General features: G+C 37.9%; 1 protein-coding gene across 1 annotated transcript in view; it reads left to right on the top strand.

Moving 5' to 3' along the window:
- LOC128016951 (immunoglobulin superfamily DCC subclass member 3) overlaps nt 1-15,667 on the top strand; it is a 74,282-nt gene that overhangs the window by 43,078 nt on the left and 15,537 nt on the right. Inside the window, exons 3-7 of the mRNA XM_052601921.1 lie at nt 7,533-7,677; nt 7,797-7,927; nt 8,014-8,151; nt 12,319-12,477; nt 14,262-14,427. Coding sequence (XP_052457881.1) covers nt 7,533-7,677; nt 7,797-7,927; nt 8,014-8,151; nt 12,319-12,477; nt 14,262-14,427 — 739 coding nt within the window. The remainder of the gene's footprint in view (nt 1-7,532; nt 7,678-7,796; nt 7,928-8,013; nt 8,152-12,318; nt 12,478-14,261; nt 14,428-15,667) is intronic.

A 15,667-nucleotide genomic window follows, 5' to 3' on the forward strand; every position in this document is an offset into this window, starting at 1 on the left:
AATCTGGTTCTGCCTTAGAATCAGCTTTCTCTTAGTGCCTCTTTGCTCCATTGCCTTCTCCAGTGTTACTGCATTTGACTATAACCTGTTCAGTCTGACATTCAGAGCAATGGGGTACCTTGTCTGAAGAGTGCAGAGCATTGCTGTCTATAGGATGTCTATATACATTGGAAAACAAGTATTTTATGCTCACCAAGGCTGCATTTATTTAATCAAACATGCAATAAAAAAAAGTAATGTTGTGAAATATTATTACATTTTAAAATAACTGTTTTCAGTTTGAAAATATTTTAAAATTAGATTTATTCTTGTGATAATAAAACTCAGCATTATTACTTCAGTGTCACAAGATCCTTTAGAAATCATTATAATAGACTTATTTTGTAACATTTATTTACTGATCAGTTTAAGTTTCTTAAAAAAAAAATGTTTGTTGTAGCAAGGGGAAATCATCATTATAGATTGAGGTGAATTAAAATTCCCTGTAAAATTTTTAATTAACTACCTAAACTTGCTAAACTGACTTCCCATCCACGATCACACGAACACGACTTCTGTGAAGTGACCAGTATGTACAGTACAGGTGGCTTTGGTTACCTGTTCTACTAAAATCACCATTAAGAGGTCTGTTTTCTGTTCGTTACCACAGTGATTGTCATGGTGAAACCAACTGCATCCAAGCAGCAAGTTCCATCCATTTAGGCTCTTAATGTATGGATGGAGGGAAAGATCTCTCTCTTTCTTTCTCTCTCTCTCTCTCTCTCTCTCTCTCTCTATCATATTCCTCTTGGCCCTTTCAATTAATCTCTCTGTTTTTCTCACGCACACACACTCACTCCTTTTCTCAATTTCTCCCTCCTCTCCCCATAATTAGATCTGGTTAATTTACGCTGTGTGGCGCGCTGGGAAGAGGAAAGCTGTAATAATGTGTGTGTGTGTGTGTGTGTGGAGTGGGTTATTATGGAGAGGGGTATAAAACGGCTCTGCTAGCACTGCTGAATCCAAACTGCTACTGCTACACACTCTTAGCTTGGGTGTGTCTGTTTGAGGATTGAGATTCATGCGGGCATATATTGTTTGTGTTTATGTGTACATTCTTCAACTGTACATTTGCATGTGCTCTGGGGATTGATTCAGCTCATGCTTAAAAAAAAAAGCTCAAGTCTGTTTATGTTTGTGTGTTTTTGTGAATAAACGTGAATAAACACAAATCTGTGTGTGGCAGGAGTGGTGGGGCCTCTACCATTTCTTATTTATATGTATGATGGCAGAGGGCAGGGGGCCCTTAAAGGGGTTCTTTGTGTGGGTGGGTGTGGTTCCAACAAACACATTGGTTGGGTTTGGCACTGACACTGCATTTGTTGCTTTAATGGAATTACATCTTTTACACATTTTATTCTTATTTTGAAGGATTCTTCGATGCATGCTATTCCAGAAATCTAGGCTGTGTAATAAAAATATAATTTGCTCCATCTCTGAAACTGTTGTCCTTTATCGCTGATGAAATCAAGCACTCTTATTTTAAGTCCTCCACAACCACCTGTCATACACCCTGCCAAGATAATTTAATACTGTTATATACATTTTAATTTAAGCTATTTAAAATTTAAGTACATAATTTTTAAATGTTAGTTTTATATATGTTTTATGTTAGTTTGTTGCTTGCAAAAAAAAAAAAAAAAAAGGACGGTATAGCTAACTGAGCCATACTAACCAGACAAATTTTGACCCCTTGGTCCATTCTTGATTAGGCAAACCACTTTACACAAACCTGTTAATTTCAGATACATTAAAGTTTGACCCTTCATATTTTTCATGTTTAAATCACACAGTATGGATGTAAAACAAACATTTTGAACTCACAGGTGCACACACTAATTTCAGTTCATTTTTTGTTAACATAGCATCTGTTTAAATAGACATCAGTTATATCAATGTCTATTAAAAGCAGACAGAATGCTACAAAAAAGCTTTGCACAATAATGCCAATTTTAGGTACTTCTCTTATGTATATGTAAAAGTTGAAACTGGGAGGATGGCATTTGAAAATAGGATCTTGATTACAGGGTGTATGTGTGTTTTAACAGGTGTCTCTAGGCCGCAGTTTGCCCACTGAATGTTTGGGGGAGGCTGCAGGTCACCAGTAGTGATGGTTATTCTGCTAATTGTCTCAAGAGTATACAGCTGTGGTGGGAACCTGCTCTAGACAGGGCTTTGTTGATAAGAAACCACAAGTGGTTGTGTTTTAATGGCAGATGCTCCATGGCTACAGCTGGACCCTCTGTGGAACTCAGCCCCCATCTTCAGTTACAAAGGACAGAGCATTGGAGGGGATCCAGATATCTTATTGTAGTCTCTCTGTAAGATTAACCATATACAGGTGTGTGTGTTTGTGTGTGTGTGACTGCCTTTTATGATTTAAACTTCCAGGAAAAAGTGTCCTTTACTGTTTTTAACATAATTCACACAAAAATATAAGAGGAGCAGTCAGGTGTCAAATTAAATAAATTACATATTTATGCAAGAGATGTACAACGATAAAATAAATCCGAGATTTTAATACTTTGCTTGCTTTGTTCTAGCACCAGAAAGCCTCAGTGGTTGAGGCATTGAGGAATGTTTGTTTAAAATTTAATCGGCTTGCTGCTCGCTATGCATCTGTGGAGAACAGAGGTCGGAGCATGTCAGGAGATGGCACATTTGTCATTAGGGCACAGCCCAGAAGCAGTGATGCTGAAACACTACCAATAGACAAAGAGATGAAAACAAGGAGAGAGAGACCGAGTGCAGGAGACCAGAAGGACGGAGAGGGAGGAGGAGTTCACAGAGAGATACAGTATGCTCCAGTGCCCCCACTGGTTCAGCCGCTACACTCTCATCCCTGACTGTTTGTGTTTGGGCGTGAAGTTGAGTGATGTGCCGCTGCCAGAATGAGGAAGGGTGCTGGGTCTGAAGCGACGCAGGGATGCTTGCTAATGAGAAGCAAAAAGCTCAAATGCAGAAGACCTGAAAAAAAATAACAGGAAAAAATCTTCACCGTAGAAACAACCCACTCTAATGCTTCAAATACAAAACAGAAATGAATACTCATAACTCACCTTCAGGAATTTGTACTTGCAGCTGGGGAATTTGTTCTGCTGTTATTCCTGTATTTAATAGAGCAGCAGCATTAGCAATGGGAAGGCAATTGGTTTGATTCCTAGGAACAGACAAACTAATAAGGCACACACTTAAAAAAAAAAAAAAAAAAAAAAAAAAAACTTTTATTTTGTTGGTATAAAGGAACTATTTATACCATTTTGGCTTGTCTGTCACTATCTGTGGTTAAAACATGACATTGCAAATTAATTGCAAAGTTGTTTTATTATTTATTATTATTATTATTTATGGTATTTTGGACTTAAGAATATGATAGTTTGTCTTATACATGCTTTTACCTGTGATCACCATGTTGGAGTGACTCCAACACCCCTTAAAGTAAGAAGACTTTCACTGCATATTTTTGAAAAATGTTATATGAAACATGATGTGCATACAAATTACGTAAATCGGAAATGTCTAATCCATTCCAGCTGCTACAATTACAAATTATTTTTCTAGGCTTACACTAATGAAGACTGAACAAATGCATGTTAATTATTATATTTTGACCTGTTTATATCTCAGTATTCCAGTCTCTGATGAGTGCCAGAAATGCCAGACTTCTCCAATCATTTAGATCTGCTTCCATCCAATCAGCAAGTCCCCATCCTATTTTTTTTTATTTTTTTTTATAATCTGTTTCACTCTGATGTATGTCACAATATGGAATAAATTGTTTGTTGCTACTTCTGTTTGAACATGACTTTAATGTGGCATGGTTGTTGCTTTTACATGTTTTCTTGCTTTTAGTTGGTTTAGATGGTTGACCAAGTGTACTACCAGCTGGCTGGGTCTGATTGAAGGAAACACAAACTTGGTGAATTTGATTAGGTTTGGCAGACCAATTGAACCAGTAATAAACATAAATAATAATCATTTCAAACACAAGTTTTACCAACTTAAATTGGCTTGGTTTTTCTGTCATGGTTGTAAAAAAAAGGAATTGTGCATGGTGTTTTATTTCAGTTAGACTGCTGTGTTATTTAAATACAGAGTTCTGGCATGAAACTCTAATGGTGCGTTCTGATAGTTCTGACTCAATCTGACATAATGACATTATCACATGGCACAGCTGATTGGTTCTCTCCTGTATTAGTAGCCAATGAGCTTAACATTCAAATATATGACTAGAGCTTACCGTAGCAGTGCAGCTGGCTTCAGAAACCTTCCACCTTCCCCAGCTCCACCTGTATAGATCTATGCTACGAGGTGATTCATGTATGCTATGGGGTTATTTCATGTATGTTATACTTGCAGCAGCAATATTTCTTACATGCCAACTCACAGCAGCATGTTGTGGATGTATTGGCAGTAGCAAGACTCCGTACTTGTTTTGCCGCAGCAGCAGCGTAGATCTATTCCACAAAGACCAAATACATGAAGATTGTCATGTACATCACCACACCAGTTCCTCCGAGAGTTGTCATGACAGGACTGTGATTAAATAGAAAAATGTCTTGTTGTGAAGCGTGCAATCTCCGCATCAAAAAGAGTCATTGTCATTGACCTAGATATGATGATGATGTTAAAAATTGAGAAGTTAAATAATAAATTAAATGTTTTAGACGCATTTGTGGGAAGGTTGATTTGAAATCACAGTGGAGAGATAAAGCAAAAAAAGTGTATATACATATATATATATGTATATGTGTGTGTGTGTGTGTATATATATATATATATATATATATATATATATATATATATATATATATATAGTGAAAACAGATATACAGAGAAATTCATTCGATTTATGCCTTCCTTTCTGTGTCTCACATCTCCTGCAGAGGCAATCAATGAGATATGTGTGAAAGCCTTGAAAAGATGCCTCTCTGGGAGCCGTTTTCCACTTCCTTCACTGAGAATGCTTTTTTTCCCTCCTCTCTTCTGCCTGCCGCCTTTGACTCACACGAAACAAAACGACCAGTTACAGAAGCACCACTGTGTGAGTTTAAGCTGCCAAACACCACCCAGAGATCCTTCTGAGCTCGATGATGCTAGATTAGCTGGAACAAGTATATCAGTAGGACACAAAAAGAACACAGAAGGGTAAGTGAGAGAGGACGCAGGAGGGGCCCGGCCCTCTTGTTATGCTAAGAGTGTTCCGAACGGTACCGCTTGTTTCAAGTTAATTACGACCAGCATTTAAAAAGAGCACTTGTCTTGAGGACGGTGGTTGGCTGTGGGAGAGACAGAGCTTGTGCTAATTGTGTTTGTGTTTCCAGCTCCTCCCCTCATCTCCAGCCCTCTCCCAGTATGATCTCCTGCGGGACACGCTGTGTGAGTCACAGCCCAATGAGAGGCTTTGGAAAATCACTCCCTTGTACGGATCTGGAAGGTTCCAAATCCTGGTCATTATACTGTAACTGGTTGCTTCTGTCTTTTCTTCTCCTGCAAGACTGATAGACCCTTATTGAGTGTTATTTTACTTCTGAAATAATAATTCTCCTGTTTGCTCTCTTTCAAATTCTCGGCTATTTTCTATGGCACACAGTAGCCAAGAACAGATGCAGATGCACACTTTTGTTTAATTTCATGCCTTTTGAGCTGTGAAAGTAAGACCCCAAAGCTGTGAAATAATTGATTGGTTATGAAATTAGTAAACTGTGTAGAATTATGTTCTGGATGCAGGGATGCAGGGACTGAGTGGACAGAGGTATAAACAGGCCAGACTAAGGGGTTCAGTCAAGATGTTTAAATCCTAATTTAAACATGGGATGCCAAGTATATACAGTATACTATTCAAAAGTTTAGGTTTGGAAAATAGAGACAACAAGCGTTTGGCTTGGTGCCAAGACATAAATGAGAATATAACTGAGGATAAATGACAGAGTATCTGTCTAAAGACCCAGACCCAGACAATTAATATGAGGTTTAAACTTATACAATATAAATGGGTTATGAGGGTGTACATAACTCCACAATTACTACACAAATTTAATCCAAATATTCCTAGAGATAGGGACATTATACCGTTGCTTATGGAAGTGTCCTCTAATTCAAAACTTTTGGGAAAAGGTTTTAGACTTTTTATCACTGATTTTGAAACAAAATGTCCCTAAATGTCCTAAACTTTGTATACTAAATATTTTCCCTGTACCTTCACTTTATCCAGTTCTGGTAAGAAAATTTTGATATTCTGTTTATTACAAGCAAAACTCTCAGTAGCTATCATTGGAAAAATATAGAAAGCCCTATTTTAAACAATGGTTGCAGGAATTGTCAAGCTGTTTGGCTTTGGAAAAACTTACATTAAATTAAATTAAATAACAAATTAAATTAAATTTATGCATTTAGCAGACGCTTTTATCCAAAGCGACTTACATTGCATTCGGGCTAACAATTTTTTTTTTCCTAACATGTGTTCCCTGGGATTCAAACCCTCAACGTTGCACTTGCTAACGCAATGCTCTACCACTTGAGCTACATGAACACTTACATATATTGTTAAGGCAAAACCTTAAAAGTTTTTCAAAGTATGGAAACCTTTTATGGAATTTTTGAAGGAAACCAATCTTAATTGTCTGTTTCCTGTGTAACCTGGCTTAAATTGCATCATGTTTTATGATATTAATGTACCATTATATAGAATTTTTTGTTATTACTATTTGTTTTGTTTTGTTTTGTTTTGCCATTTAGTCTTTCAATTGCAAAGCTGAATTATTATCAGCCATTTCTCCAGTCTTCAGTGTTACATGATCTGTTACAAATCGTTTTATATGCTTGATTTGGTGCATAGAAACATTTTTTGTGGAAACCATAATAATGGTTTATAGGATTCTTTGCTATAGAAATTTCAAAGGAACAGCATTTATTTGAACTAGAAATCTTTAATAACAATGTCTTAACTGTCACATTTTGATCAATTTAATGCATCCTTTCAGAATAAAAGTATTTATTTTGCTGACCCCACATTTTTTAACTGTAGTGTGTTCTCCAAAAGCAGTCCATTTAGCTTGATGAAACTGACATTGGAGATTTGTATTGTATATTTGAACATGCACTTAACAGGAATTTCCAAAGACCTGCCAAACACATATTCTTGCTGCAGCATCAGATCATCATTGTTTTTCCGAATATATAAGTACATCAGTGCACATCAGCTCTGGTATTGACACTTCAGTTGTTAATTGTCTGGACCAGCGCTCTGTGTACTCTATCACTCTATTTTGGGAAGTTTAGGAAGAGAAAAGATCGGTATGAAATGGTGGGACATTGACAGTACCAAAAAAAATGTTTTTCCTTCTTCATTGCTTTGGAAACTCTGCCTTCTGTGAAGATTTGCATATTGTTCTTTTTAAGTGTTCAGATGGTGGCACTTTGATTTGGGATGACCTTAGTATGTGTATGAAGGGTTAAAGTAACCTGTCTTTCTCTGTCCCTTTTGTCTTCAGCAATGGCAGATTTTCATGTGCAGCCACGTTCAGTTCGTGCAGAGCTGGGAGGTGTTGGGCGATTTCAGTGCCAAATCCATGGTCTGCCTGAGCCAGTCATCAGCTGGGAAAGAGATGGGCGACCCGTGGATACCTCTGATGACAGGTACAACCATGAATACTTTTACACACAATGATATTTGAAAGGGTGCACCCAGTGTTATTGTCAAATATGCATGTCTCCCTCTCACTGTGGGCCTGTCTATGTCTGTCTTTTCTGTGCAGGTATACTCTGTTGCCAACGGGTGTGCTGCAGATAACGGGTGTTCGCCCTGAGGACAGCGGGATGTACTGCTGTGTTGCCCACAACAGTGCTGGAGTCAAACACAGCACAGGAGCGCAGCTCTCAGTCTCAGGTATGCTCAAAAATTCTTCTCTGATTTCTTGAGTCTTTCCACATCCTTTTCTTTGTGTAACTTGCTTTACCTCTTTCTTCCTGAAGGCTCCCAGTCATCTGTTTACAAAGAACCCATGATCCTAGTTGGCCCTGAAAACCTCACCCTCACAGTTCACCAGACTGCCATCTTGGAGTGTGTTGCCACGGGTTACCCTCGCCCAATCGTTTCTTGGAGTAGACTGGGTAAGGCTCATTGAAGATGCTCTCCAAATTGCCTTGAGTGGTTTTCAGCAAAACCCAGCATAAATGCTGCAGAGAGCTTTAATATGCTCTCCACTACATACTGACTATAAAATACCCAATCAACTGAAAAAGAGGGATAATCTCCTTCAGCAAGGTAATGTAACATGATGGAGGACAGAGATGAGAAGAAATGAGCCGATGGATCTCTGTCCCGAAAACCTTCTCATAAAAGAGTCATATCTTATTTTTCTTAAGTCCACTTATGATATTAGTTGAAGGGGTCATGAAATGCCTTTGGATTATTTTGTACTGATTTCTGAGGTCCATTTATAATGTTATAGAAATATTTACATTAAAAAACAGCGTAATTTAGAAGTAATAGGCTATTTTTTGTCCTGTTTTGACTCCCCTCATCAGAACAATCTTGAGTAGGTGTGGTGGATTGTAGACTCGAAGCAGGGGCGGGCTCGCCATCTAGAGTCCCTGGGACTTTTCCCGGTGGGCCTCTGGCCAATGTGGGCCAGCCCACCCGGTACACAAATATATATATTTTTTTTTTTTAAATGACGGAAATAATAATATTACCGTATTTTCCGGACTATAAGTCGCACTTTTTAAAATAGTTTGGCTGGTCCTGCAAAAATTAATTTGACATGAAACGAGAGAAATGAACCAAGAGAAAACATTACCGTCTACAGCCACCAGAGGGCGCTCTATGCTGCTCAGTGCTCCTGTAGTCTACACTGAGAACATAGAGCGCCCTCTCGCGGCTGTAGACAGTAATGTTTTCTCTTGGTTCTTAAATGCGACTTAGTCCAGTGCGACTAATATGTTTTTTTCAGCGTCATGACGTATTTTTGGACTGATGCGACCTATACTCAGGTGTGACTTATAGTCCGAAAAATATGGTAAATGGATGAGTGAGTCGATCGCGTGTGTGTGGCCGCAGCCAACAAGGTGTGTGTTTTGTTTGCATGTTGAGTGTTTTGCCCTCCCTCCCTGTTTAGTTTGGTCTACTCCATTGCGTATCTTGAAACACGCCCCCTTTTCACGTTGTCTAATTTACAGAGAGAGACAGATTTATCCGGTACAGTGAATTTCTCTGAGCAGCAGGCCACTGTATACATTCACTTAAAACATAACCGACTGTGTTTACGAGAATACTTACAGAGACAATTATTTTGAGATAATTTTGTGTATGTGTGTTCATTCAGAAGTTACGATATGCGAAAGATGAATTAATTCTGAGCATGTATCGCTCACTAGGAGGCGCTAAATGAACAGCTGCTGCACGCAGGGTTTTATTTTTTTCTACGGAGGATCTGTTGCCCTATTGGTTAAAATCCCCAAACTGTATACTTAAATATTAAATTAATAAATTACATCAAAACGGGTGGATGTGTTATGATGTGGTGGGCTGCTGTGGGCCAGAAAGTCCAGGGGCACTTTTTTGTCCCAGTATGTCCCTGACGCCCACTGCTGTGGTTAAAAACGGCTATGTACATATCAAACTATCCGTAATAACAGACAAAGCAATAGTGACCACGTAATAAAAACAATTACTCACACTAGTGAGGTGAGTGACGTGACATTCAGCGAAGTATGGTGACCCATACTCAGAATTCATGCTCTGCATTTAACCACAGTGCGCACACACACACAGAGCAGTGAAAACACACACACTGTGTACACACACCCAAAGCAGTGGGCAGCCATTTATGCTGAGGCACCTGGGGTGCAGCTGGGGGTTCGATGCCTTGCTCAAGGGCATCTAAGTCATGGTATTGCCAGCCCGAGATTCGAACCCACAACCCTAGGGTTAGGAGTCAAACTCTCTTACCACTAGGCCACGACTTCCCTAAAAAAGGTGCGACATTACTGTCATATCCAATATAGTTGGCACAGCATCGTCTTTTAGTTTCAGTCTTTCTGGAAATCCTTTGACGAATTGTGCTTTGTTTGTAAACTAATCAGCAGTTAAATGAAGTGAACAAAGGACCAAGTTCTTATTGGTGTGTCTGGATCTTCATTAAAAATAAAGTTTATCCACTCTTTCCTAATGTTGTGATCACAAGGAAGGCAATGCAAAGGTTTTACGTTTACATACATTTACATTTAGTCATTTTACAGACACTTTGATCCAAAGTGACATAAAATTGGGGAATACATAAAGGGATTCATCTTAAAGAGGCAAACAGACACAGCAAGTGCTCGTAATACCAAGTTTCAGGTATTGTTCAAATAAGTACAAGCTAAAAAAGGAAGGAATAAATAATGAGAGAGACTTTTTTTAATTTAAGATGAAGTAAAGTAGCATTAGTAACAAAGAGATTAGTTTTTAGCTGTCGCTTGAAAATTGTCAGGGATTCAGTATTCTGGAAAGGAGTGGGAAGATCATTCCACCAGCCAGGAATGGTGAAAGAGAATGTTCTGGAAAGTGATTTTGAGCATCTCTGTGATGGTACCGCAAGGCGTAGCTCACTAGTGGATCTCAGACTTTTGGAGGGCATGTAGATTTGTAGTAGTGAGTAGTAGGCGGGTGCTGAGCCTGCGGCTATTCTATATGCAAGCACGAATGAACTTCATGTGAGCCGCAACTGGTAGCCAGTGCAAGGAGATAAAGAGAGGTGTAATATGGGCTCTTTTGGAAACCTTTGAATGGTACTGTACATCACCGGCATAGTGCATCAATCTTGTTTAGTTCAAAAGATCCATAAAAGTCAGATTTTGATGAACGGACCCTATTTAAAAAAGCTGGCTGTTAAAGTAATTTACACTCCAATCTACTGAAGCCAAATGGTTTGGAATGGTGAAGGAAACTCTGTCATCCTTTCTGCTAAGACATAGTTTTCACAGATCAAATCGGCTGATACTGTGCGGTGAGAGAGTTTGTTTTTTTTTTGTGTGAAAAATAGCTAATTTATTTTTAAGCACACTCAAGAGTTTTGAAGCCACACAGTTGAAAATTTTATCTGACAATTTTGGTCATTGAACACTCTTTGCCACATCTGTCTGTTTTATCTTGATAAGGATTCATGGAAATAAAAAAATAAAAAATCTTATCTTTACTTCTAAGGTGGTGTTGTACACGGAGTGATATAATTCATTCTCAACTGATTCTTTTTTTCCTCTGAGCTATTATCTAATGTGTTATAAATATCAGTGTGAAAGTATATTGATTTCGAAAGAGGGCATACTTTTCACAGCACTGGTTTCCAGCTGGAAACCATCAAATGGACAACTTTTTTTGGCTAAGTGGAGGTCCTTTTGACCTCAAAGACCTAAAAAAAACTTTTATCATGTTTCAAAAATCAGTTTGACCAACCTAAACTAGGGGTACACTGTTTTTATCACTGGCATACCCTGTAAAAAAGGTCCTAGATCACATTTAATTTTCAAATTTATTTCATTTTCTCATCAGCATAAAAGTTGTCATGTTATTAGATAACAGTACAGTCCATGGAACACACTGTACATTATTTCCTTCTTACACAGCCTCATTTTTATTGATGTCAAAAATTAAATAAGCTGCTACCCTTACTTGGGTCTGTCAAGCACATGTACATACACACACACACACACACACTTATGTCAGTGTCTCTGTGATATTTCATTTAAATCTGGTGATATGAGAACTGTACCTTGCCGCAGTATCTAAAACTGTGTATATAATGTCATTTAAAAAATAACAAAAAATAAAAAACTTTTTTAAGAGTAAAAGATGTAATTAGTGGGATTATAAATTTTTACTAGCACTTTTCCTCAACGAGTGTCCAATTACAGCTGAAGTGGTAGAGATTATCTAGACTGATATGGTTTATAGTACCTGAAATGATTCAGTGCTCATAGAAAGTGTGTATGTTCAACACATGTATGTTGTCCATGGTATACATATATATGTGTGTGTGCATGTGTGCTTGTGTGTACTGTATGAGAGTTGTTTTTGTCTCTCATTGTCTATGATTCTTCAGGTCTCTTAAGATGTTTCTCGCCCCAGGGCAAAACGATGGATGGTGCTTTGTGCTCCATAATTAATCACATTTAACTAGTGCTGTTAAATTATGAGGCTCATCACATGCTTCTGTTGTCCTGTTACGTTTATTTTTAGCTCCTCTTTTCTCTTGTCTTTTTTTGTCTGTCTTGGTCAACACTATCCCTCTCTTTCAGATGGACGGCCAATAGGAGTTGAGGGTATCCAGGTACTAGGAACAGGAAACCTGATGATCTCTGATGTCAGAGTTCAGCATTCTGGCGTTTACGTCTGTGCGGCCAACAAGCCAGGAACCCGTGTGCGCAGAACTGCTCAGGGACGCCTGGTTGTGCAAGGTGACTCTTTCTTTGAAACGCACATCCCAAAACTTTTTAGAACTTTCAAATTAGTCAGTAAACAACTGTATCTAAACATATTTGCATTGAAAGAGATCACATAAACATGGGAAAAAAAATCCTATAAAATCTGTAAATTATTTTTGGACACAAACTAATTCACTAAGAAGTATAATTGACCAACACTACAAGAAAGATTGCAAAGCATCATTTTTGTGTTATTTACATACTTTTATAGTCATTGTTTTTTAGTTTTAGTTCTAGTTATTGTGTTGTGCTTTTTGTACCTGGACACCTACAAACTTGAAAAACTTGAACACTATGTAAATAGCACAAATAAATAAATAGAACAAACATACAAGTTAAACACTTTCAAACAGGGCCCACTGGTACAACATGCACCGGGGCCCCGCAAACCCCAGCTACGGCCCCCCTGCATATATACATATAAGCACAGCACTTAGAAATAACTAATTACAAGTATTGGTGCTACTAAGTAACACCACATACAACAACCAAATGATCATACTGGAAGTCCTTTTGAATTTAGTGACTGGATCTCAACGGCTGTAAACCATGATAGCGGGAGCAACGCTGAAGGTGTAGCTGAGAATTGATATGATCTTAGTAGCCAGATGGTGAAGCAACTCTTTGCTTATTTCATTTACCTTAAAGAGATATAGGGTGAGAGAGAAAGAGTTTTTTTTTTTAAAAATGTAAAAACGTGGTTGTAAGAAGGAAAAAAATAAATCCCATGAGAGAAATAAACGAGAGTAAGGGGGAGATAAGAAAAGAAGAAAGAGGTGTAACAGTGGATGACATATCACAGTGATACATCAATACTCACTGCCTCGACCCATCCCCCACTCTCTGTCCCGCACTAATTTGCAGGGCTCTGAGGTGCACTGGATGGACCTTTGAGAGCGGCTAGGACCTCTTATAATTTATTTATTGAGAAACGCTGGTAACAATGAAATAAAAGGAGAGAGACTGAGAGCAGGATCAACACTTGCCGATTAAAGGACTTTAATAATTAAAGCCATTGCACCTTGAATGAATATGAAAGGTGTGGTGGATACAAATGAGCAAACGGTTGCCAATCAGTCAGCAAATTCAGATTTTCCCAGATTAAATGTGTCCTAATTAAGCAGTAAAAGACTATTGGATTATCTGCATTCTGTGTCAGTTGGCAGAATTGCCACGTGGTGAGTGAGGAGGAGGAGGAGGGTATCTTGTGAGGTTGGGGGCGGCAGAAGGCTCTGGGGGGCTCAAAGAGGTGCGTGGTCCAAGTATCCCTTCCTAGCCCCCCACATCTGTTCTGCTGCATTTAATCTGCTTTAATTTACACACTGTGTCATTTATGGATTGTCAGTTTCCTCTTCTGGCCCTGTGAAATCTGTTTTTGCCCTACTCTAATCAAGTTAATCTGATGCTTTCTCCAAGTTCATTCCTGTTACCACCCACTGCTGTCACAATACGTTCATAATAAATGTGATAATGCCAAAGCCACATAGACAATCTCCCTCCCTTTCTCAGCATTGTGTGCATTGTTATTTTCTTCTTCAAATACTTCTATTGGCATTATTAACATGTATGTGACATATGGAGATGGTGAAAATGGGAATATTAGTGCAGACACCTAGTGAATATACTGAGACATCTTCCAACAGATACAGAGGTTTCAGAAATTTCAAGCCTTTTTATTGAAATATATCTTGTTTTGTATTGCCAGTAATTGAGTCCTCATTATGTCTTGCTTTCTCTTCCTCTGTATGTGTCTACAGCCCCTGCAGAGTTTGTGCAGCCCCCTCAGTCTATTGCTCGCCCGGTGGGCACCACTGCCGTCTTCACTTGCCTGGCACAGGGTGAGCCAGTCCCACAAATCACCTGGCTGAAAAATGGACAAATCTTAGACCCTGATGGCCATGTCAAACTCAGGAACAACAACAGGTGAGCTGGAAAAGACTATTAATATTATTATTATTATTTATTCATATTTTTTATTGATTTAAAATTTTAATTTTTTGTGTTTTGTATCATTTTGTTATGTGTTTTTGCCCTTTGTTTTTGTTTTTTGCCTTTTTTTTTCACTTTTAATCTTGTCAACTCAGGGGCGTAGCGTCTGTGTATGCAGGGTATGCACATGCATATGGGCCCGGGCTGATTGGGGGCCCATCGAGGGGGACCATTTTATTAAAATGAGGGAACAAATTCTTAATTTGTGGCCTAAATAAATAAATATATTGTCTTCATATCATGTGCAGGGCTCGATAAGTTTTTGTGTCCATTTGTTATATATCTGCTGTAGAACTGCGTCATTTTTAAAACTACATGCAAACAAAATAAAATAATAATTAATAACTAAAAAAATAACTGTATCAAATAGCTTTATCGACACCTGCACCGTTTTAATTCTCTTTATATTGTTTTAATACTCTTTTATCGAAAGACTATCGAAAATAGCCATTCTTTCCATTGAGCATACACAAAACCTTTAATTTAACACCAAGTACATTGTGGATGAATTTGCCAATAGAAAGGCCTAGAGAATTAAATTAGTTACAACTAAAATGAGTGAGTAGGTTTTTTTTTCCTTTCCTGCTTTTGTAGTGTTTTGGGCGGCAGTGCCAAGAGTATGTTTACATTAAGTAATTTTGTAATTAACTGCAGTGTTTTATTGCCATAATATTTTTTAGAATGAAGTCAAAATTACTAGATTTAGAAAGTTGCGTTTATGTTGTGTTAATAAAGTTAATTAATGTGAAAATTCCACCTACTCAAATGAAAAGGTATGTGGCAGTTAACTGACTGGTTTCTGAAAATAGTAAAACAATGTTGGCAAAGTTATATTGGTAGCACTTTATTTTACAGTCCTGTTCCTCGTGTACAAACTATGTACTTATTATAGTATTTACAATAACTATGTAATAACTAGGTACTAACCCTGAACCTACCCCTAAACCTAACCCTACCTCATGTAGTTACCTTGTATTACCAGAACTTTCTTAGATAAATATACTGTAAGTACACTATAAGTACATGTTAGTACACATACTGTAAAATATATATTTTTTTTTTTCAATCATTTTGACTGATTGATCTATCGATTTGCCTACATGAGACATTTGTTTAAGTTGTTCAGATTTTTTTCAACATGTCTTATATTGATTCATGTTATTCTCGTGCTGGA

Source organism: Carassius gibelio, chromosome A7 (assembly GCF_023724105.1).
Source record: "Carassius gibelio isolate Cgi1373 ecotype wild population from Czech Republic chromosome A7, carGib1.2-hapl.c, whole genome shotgun sequence".
NCBI classification, from domain to species: domain Eukaryota; kingdom Metazoa; phylum Chordata; class Actinopteri; order Cypriniformes; family Cyprinidae; genus Carassius; species Carassius gibelio.